This window comes from Quercus suber, unplaced genomic scaffold (genome assembly GCF_002906115.3).
Source record: "Quercus suber isolate HL8 unplaced genomic scaffold, Cork oak 2.0 scaffold_211, whole genome shotgun sequence".
Lineage (NCBI taxonomy): Eukaryota > Viridiplantae > Streptophyta > Magnoliopsida > Fagales > Fagaceae > Quercus > Quercus suber.
In genome coordinates this window covers 741,889-749,966 of record NW_027069669.1, presented here as the reverse complement: position 1 = coordinate 749,966, position 8,078 = coordinate 741,889, and the positions used below count along the sequence as shown (strand labels likewise).

The 8,078-nt window shown below is 32.9% G+C and overlaps 1 protein-coding gene across 1 annotated transcript; it reads left to right on the top strand.

The window, feature by feature from the left end:
- The first annotated feature begins 4,102 nt into the window (after nucleotides 1-4,102).
- On the top strand, nucleotides 4,103-6,696 carry LOC112034016 (NEP1-interacting protein-like 1). The gene is made up of 5 exons (XM_024066806.2): nucleotides 4,103-4,351; nucleotides 4,961-5,118; nucleotides 5,241-5,327; nucleotides 5,421-5,585; nucleotides 6,370-6,696. Exons 1-5 carry the CDS (start codon nucleotides 4,165-4,167, stop codon nucleotides 6,511-6,513), a joined length of 741 nt encoding a protein of 246 aa, XP_023922574.1. The 5' UTR covers nucleotides 4,103-4,164; the 3' UTR covers nucleotides 6,514-6,696.
- The last annotated feature ends 1,382 nt before the right edge of the window (nucleotides 6,697-8,078 follow it).

Sequence of the window (8,078 nt, the reverse complement as noted above, 5' to 3'; positions counted from 1 at the left end):
TATCGTGTAATTTCTGTCTCATATATATTGGATAATTACAATGCCAAATTCTTTGGGAATTGGGATGGTAATGATATGCTAATTGCTAATTAAGAAATTTAAAGTTTTAAACCCAAAACCTTTAATTTGAATCACATAGGCATTATAGTAACACTACCAACCCCCTTAGGTTAGTTAAAATGCTTGATTTAAAAGGATTGAGATCAGATGTATTGCATTATGAGCAATTTTTTTTTAAAAAACTTTTAATCAAAGCAATTACACATGAATCTAAGTATTTACAAACGATCTTAATCCGATTAAAAAGTATGTATGAATTGAAACTTGAAGCAACAGTCATGAATAATTTTATATAAGCAAAATATCACTGACAGAATTGTACACCAATTTGTTTTGGTAAAATATCAAAGAAGATGGAGACTAGGAGTAGTAAAGGAGTGGAGGAGAAACGCCCAAATATACCAAAATCTCAATCAAAGCAACAAATATCAAGCTCCATTTAATGCAAATTAAAGCACCACATGCTCTGTATCAACACAATGCCCGTATCTTTCAAAATTCTCAGCCCACAGTAGCATTAACCACCATTCTAGCACCTGGTTTTGTTTATACAGTTTTTCTTTTGTTTGCCTGCAATTGGTGCCAATTGCTTGCACGAAAACAACCCAAGAGTAGGGGTGGGTGACCATGTCCTGTTCCATTAAAATGTTTTATCTCTTTTGGCTGAGAGCTTTCGGTCAGTGACAGTCACCATCTGGGAAGAAGGGGCTACCTATTCTATAAACCTGCACATGAACACAAGCTTTATTAAATTTTCATCAATTTCAAGGTGGTAACTGGACGCATATATTAAAGATTAAGATCTTTATAAACCGCTTAGAAACAGAGTCAGAGTTATCCTACTCTATAATAAAAAAAAAAATAAATAAAAAAAAATACTAGAAATACATTAGGACTTATAGGAGGGAACCTCATACATCATAAATTTAGCCATTTGAGAACACTGGCATTTGAGAACACTCTCTCCTGCCGAAAGCATTTGATGCCTTTCTCGGCCTTTTGGCTAAGATCTAATTTTTTCTCCTGCCAAAAGCATCAACACACTTACCATAAACCAAATTACACTAATTATACTAATGAGAACTAGATGTGAAGTTGTGAACCATTTATGAATAGTCAGTTGAACCCTTTCAAACGTGAACAGCGAACTAAGCAATTTCTATTATTTGAGCATGTAGTAATTTCAAAAGTGAAATTACTGTTCTTCATATAAAGAAATAATATCTTTTAACTTTTTGATCAAACTATTTCACTATTTGTGCATGAGATACTTTGAAAACACAATAAACTAATAGTATAGAGAATTGAATCTAGAACTTTCACATTTACGTTACGTCCTACATAATTGAGTTTATTATCCAGGTAACTAGTGTGGGTAAAAGTGATAATATTATTTCTTAAGAAAATAGCCTTACAAAGAATTCTTACAAATTTTCTATAATGATTTGTGTAAAGACTTCGTTGTAAATACATATATAATATAGACCTTACAAATTTTTTTTTTTGGTTGTATAAACAAAGGATTAATATATATTAATTAAATAATTCAAAGTTAAGACAAAGCCTCTCATAATACATACCAATATTGTCGTAATAAAACAACAAGCAATTGTCTACTAGAGGACTATTAAATATAACGAGATCGTACAGGATAAATGATCGTTTTCTTGCAAGCACATTTGCACACTGTTTTGTCTCATGAAAACTGTGTTTCATGATCGTCACCTGAGATATCTTTCCTAGGAGTTCCTGTAGTCCTTGATAGGTGATGCCTTGTGTAAATTGTTGCTAGCAGAATTACTAAGCCAATCAAGTGATCAACTCCTCCATTAGCATCTATTTCAACTTCCACCCTTGGCAAGTTTAGCTCTAAACGTAACTTGAGGCCCTCCCTCGAGGCCCAAAGCTCAACATCAACATTGGTAACTACACCTATGGATTGGGTGAACCCCGATATTCAAAGGCCTCTTTGATCTTGGATGAGTCTCTCACCAGTGGCTAATCTAGGGTTGCCTAAGGAAAAGCCGTCTATATTAAGCTTGCACCACCCTTTCTCAAACTTAGACCATTTCGCTCTAACCAATTGCTTGTTATTTCTTATTCTAAATCGAGCTGAACAAAACGAATACTTAGGCTCCGCTTGGTAGGAGGGAATGGAATGGAATGGAAAGGAATAAAAAGAATAATTTTAGAATATTCTTCCCTTGTCTTGTTTGGGAGTTTTAAAGGAGGGAATGAAAAGTCCATTCTCTTGTTTGGGAGTTTAAGTGAGAGGGAATGGAATGGGTAGGAGGGAACGCTCATTCCTCTCTATTCCCTTAAAATCTCAAATTTTCATTCCCCCCGAAACTGGAAGGAATGGGAGGGAAGGGAATTAGATTTAATAATTTTTTTACTAAAACTCTCAAAATACCCCTATATATTCAACCCTTTATTTTAAAATAGGGGTCTAATAGTAATATTGTCATAAAATGATTCCATTCCATTCCCTCCATGTTGCTCCCAAACAGGATTACTTACATTCCATTCATTTTCATTTCTTTCCATTCCTTTATTTTAAAACATCCAATCAAGATTACTTAATTCCATTCCATTCCATTCTTTTCCATTCCTTTCCCTTACTTAAATACATTCCATTCCATTCCATTCCTTTCCATTCCCTTATGATTATCTCATTCCATTCTATTCCATTCCCTTATGAACTCCCAAGCGGAGCCTTAGGGTTTGTTGGATACCACTGGAAATTGAAAATACTAATAAAATAAATTTTAAATGTGTGAATAGTATTGTGAAACCTATTTTTAATGAAAAAATTGCTGAAAAAAGAGGTTTGTGAGTTCCGTGAACAATGCATAGGACCCACTGATGTGACATAAAGCCACAGAAACACGCTTCTGAAAAGAAAAAAAAAAAAGACGCAATCCAAACACGTCCTTAGTGGCAAGATGTTTAACATCTCTAGCAAATTCATGATTAACATTTAAATTTTTAAAAACCACCTTGCCTGCGTTTGGATTCGGCGTTAAGTTGCGTTGCGTTTCTGAAACTGCGTTTTCTCTCTCTTTTTTTTTTTTTTTTTGCCGCACTTGTTGACTTTGGGGGGACAAAATACACTGTGCGTGCACTGTTCACGCACAGTTCATGCACTGTTCACATAATATTTAATGTTAAAAGTGGGTCTCACAATACTATTCACATATTTAAAAATTATTTTGCTACAGTGTTTTCAACAACAATCAGTTTTTATCAACTTTCAGCAACAATAAGTGTTATCCAAATGGACCCCTTATTTCTATTGAGCCAAATGCTCCAAAATAGTAAAGGTCAACAAATAGTTCCAAGGAATAAGAGATCCTCCGTGAACTGTTCTACATTCTGCATTAGTTTCAAGCCAACAACACAGGTTAACACAGCTCCATATATATTTAAAAAAAAAAAAAAAAATACCCCCCCACCCCCAAAAAAAAAAAATTTAATGATACACGTTTTGATACATGCAATACTAACTTAATTTAGTAAGTAATTAGTCATAAACCTAAAAATTTCTATAGTGAATGAATTGAAGGCTTCATTGTAAATACAAATACAAGTATACAACATCGATCATCTTCTATGCATCTAACAGGTATAGCATACCCACATGATTTAGTATGAACTTAATTAGCTTGTGATCCTTTATGTTCAACTACCCCGAAAAGAACCTAATACCAGTTCTTTGATACTTGCTATGCTAATGAATTAGTCAATCCTCCAAGGTTTCTTATAAGGGAATGTTTATGGTACCAACTATCATTTCCAAACACTGTTACTAATGTGTGATTGTGTCTATAAAATGTACGTGACTGATCTATTGCTTAACTCAAAGGGGTCCTCAAGTTTTTTCGATTATTGTATAGTAGATTAGTAGTCCATTTGCTCTCAAAAGTCGTGTGAGAAGCTCTGGACCTCTGGTGCCTCAATTTTGTGGACCAACTGGTGTTTGGTGGGCCTGAGCTCTCACCCTCTTAAATGCTCTATTGAGTTCCTTAACCTTTTAAATGCTAGCTAGTTATCTTGCTTCACTCAAAGGTAAGCTCTTGGCGTTTTTCTACTTGCTCAAAACACATGGCACTATTGAGCTTCTTTCCAACAATGAAGGGGTGGTTTTCTGGGATAACAAAGGTGGCGTTCAGGTCAGAAGAGGCTGTTTCTTTGTGGGCTTTGGCCGCAATTGGTGGTTTCAGAACTGAGTTTGTCACTAGAGTGATGAAGAGAATAGTTTTTGCTGCATTCACATGCATTCTTGCATTGGGTACGTTTCCTTTTGCTACTTTGTTTTACTAGAGTAGTGCTTGTCTCATGGACTTGGCTTTGTGCTAAGGAACCACACTAAAACCCATTGAACATAAGCATACATCTCTACTTTTAGGCTTCATCAATAATCATGCACCCACTCATTTGGCTACTCCATTGCTATCACTTCAAAGATTCATGGTGCAATTTTATTAGAGTAGTGGTTGTCTCATGGACTGGGCTTTGTGCTAAGGGACCACACTAACCCAGTGAACATAAGCATACAACTCTACCTTTAAACTCCATCAATCAATCATCATGCACCCAATCTTTTAGGTTTTAGCTACTCGATTGCTATCACTTTAAAGATTCATGGTGCAGTATTATTGTCATGTAACTTATGGAAACAATCCTTCCAATTGTGGTTCATTAGCAAACATAATGCTATGCTTAAATTAATTTATAGGAAATTATCAACATATAATATTTAAAGCTTGTTCTATGGAGAATTAAATTCTCTGTTGCAATATGGAATTTGGAATACTAATTAAGAGTCATACGGACATTATTTTAATCAATTCTATCGATTTTATGGTTGAAAATTCATATGCTTTTGATGGATTGGTAGGTGGGGCTATAGTGGGAATATTTATTGGAGCAATCAAAGGCCAAACCACAGAAACTGGATTTTTAAATGGGGCAGGAATAGGAGCTGTGACAGGTGCCATTGCAGCCATTCAATTACTGGAACCACCAGCAGCAACTGATTGTGAGCCGTTGCCCAAGGTACATAATGCTATATGTACTATGCAATATTTTGCAGAGCGATATGTGATTTATGTCCTTGTTAAGTGAACTTTATGTCATTTCAATTGTCAAAGTAGTAACAATTTTATCAATTTTGACAGGTTGTTGCCCTCCTAGGTAGTTTAATCAATGGTAAGGTCTTTGTGGATTGGGTATGTCCTGCAGTGCTAAAAGCCTATCAATGGCAAGTAAGTATATCTCTATTGGTACTCCAATAAGTTTAGTCATTTGAGTTAATGGTGTTAAATTTTTGTTCACATAATGTCAAATGTATTGAGCAGGTTAGGTCTATCGAACCAAGTTATAGAGAAGTTTCAGATATCTTTGACATTAGTGGAGTTAAAGGGTTATCCAAGAACTGCATTCAGAAGCTTTCAATACATAAGTTTCATTCTAGCAACATGATCAAACCATGTCTTGAATTCTGTTGCTCCATTTGCTTACAGGTGAGCAGTACTGAGCACAAAAATTTTATAATATCCTTTTTTTTCTTCATATTTTATAATATGCTTAAGTCTGCAAATGTTCAAGAAAAGATAACCTTTTCTTTTTTTTTTTCTTTTTTTTTGAGAAGAAGTGAGAAGATAAGAAAACATTAAAACCCTATATTTTAAAAGTAATTTCAAGTTAAAATTAATCCTATAGTTTTAAATGTTTCAAATTAAACAATTAAGATTGTTACAATTTTTTTTTTTTTTAATGAGAAGATTGTTATAAATTAAACCTTATAATTTTTTTATTTTTTTTTGTTTCAAATTGAGCATTGAAAATTCAAAATCATATCAGATCAAATGCTAGAATATTTTAGATTAATTTACAAACTTGTGGGGGATTAAATTGATAGAAATTTAAAAGTCAAGATTCAACTTCAAATTAACAAAAAATATAAGATTCAATTTGAATTAGTCTTAAACTTTCAGGCTTTATTTTGAAGTTCTTCAAGTTTAGTTTAAAACTAACCCTCAAATATGCAGTTTAAATGTGATTTGTCAAAAAAAGTAAAGAGTATCAGAAATTTTTCTAGCTCTTGGAGAATAGTAAGTAGGTGTTCTCGAATACCCATTTGGCCAATAATTTTGGAGCATTAGACAACATAAAGGAATCAAACTATTATACTATCAATTTGGAGTTTTGGATTTTTCAAAAAAAAAAAAAAGGATTCTTGGACAGTCAACATAAAAAAATTGATTCTTACCATATAAAGACAATGGTCGATGTTGGTACTTGCAGGATTTCGAGGATGAAGACTCAGTAAGAAGACTTCCCAACTGTGGTCACCTCTTTCATCTATACTGCATAGACGAGTGGCTAACCCGACAAGGCAATTGTCCAATGTGTAGAATACATGTATGTGATGACAAGAATGGTTTATAAATTATCCACTTCATGTCACCAAATCACAAAGCTCATTGGTGTGTGTATGGCAATTGTTTACTTTTTTGCCTATTTATTTTTTAAATAGGTTTTTTGCCTTTACACAATGCAAGGATTTGTGGGTCTTTTGAGATGGTTCCCTGTAAATTATAAGTGGCTTTTGGATATAGTGCACCCATTGAAATGTGGTAAAGCTTAGTGTGCATGGTGATACAATTTTATGAGAAGAGATTGGGTTGATTCACACATCGAGCCAGTCTAATATTAACCATAATTGCAACAAAACAGAAAAAAGAGTTACAGTTTTAAAGGATTTTTTTTTCTTCATAGGTTATTTATTAGTTAATTATATTTATGGTGATAAAATATAATTATACCTTAGAAAAGATTATGTTTTAAGAAGCTGTGAATTCTCTTTTACAATTAAAATAAGTTCAACTAGACCGACCTTGTGGATAGAGGGAAAACCAAGGAAAAAGTTAAAAAATATTACTGGGATAACTCTCTCAGCCTAGGGGGAGAAGGATGAGCTCATGCGATGGTTGCTTAATGCCATTACCAAGTTCTGTATTTACTATTTCCTTTATTGCTACAAAGGTCACTTAAATGCTTCACAAGAGTAGTAGAATATGAAAAGGATTCATTTTATTGGGATACAATGTGACAATATCCTATTAAAAAAATATACCAAAGCTAATTGGGATTTATATTCTTAATGAATTCGATTTGGTATCAATTATCAATAATCAATATCGTGCTAACGTAGATATTACCATAAAGTTCAAATTATCATTAAGTTTTAAATTATTAAATACCGTAATCTTATATTACTAGAATGTGATTCTATGGATCACAAATTCTAGGAATCTAACAACACAATGCAGCCTAATTTGTGTACCAAACATCCCTAAATGGAATTAAACAAAACCTAAACTCTACTTTATTGTCCCACTTAAAAGTTAAAATCAGCCTCTATAACGTGTGGTTAAATTCGAACCCAATCTTGCTTCCTCGTCTAATTGGCCCATCCACCAACCCTTGCTCCCAATCCAAAATCTTGCTGGGGTAGGGGGAGAAATGATATGTGCATAGTATTTTTATAACATTTTTACAATAAATTTTAAGTGGTAGATTATTGCTAGTTATTATTGTTGGGGTTAAAAAGTAATCTTAGTGTTAAATTTAAATTTGAACTAATAATAACTAATCACTTATGATTTGTTGTGAAAGTGTTGTGGATGTAGTATCTCTCGGAAAAAAAAAAAAAACCACTTGTAAGTTCATGTAAAAAAAAAAATCATCATTATCTTAATTTGATATCAATTTATAAATTTTTTGGTAAGTAACGAATTAATACATTGATTAATTTCCATATAAAGTGACTTTTCTTATATAAAAAATTGAGATGATAGTATTTAAACTTAGAGCATTCATTTCGTGATAATTAATTTTTATTATTAAACCATTGATTGATTTATTTAGTGTAGTTGTAATTCAAATCCAAATCTCTTATTCAAAACATTCTTCAATCAAATACCATTAGACGGATTCCAAAAAGTATTTAT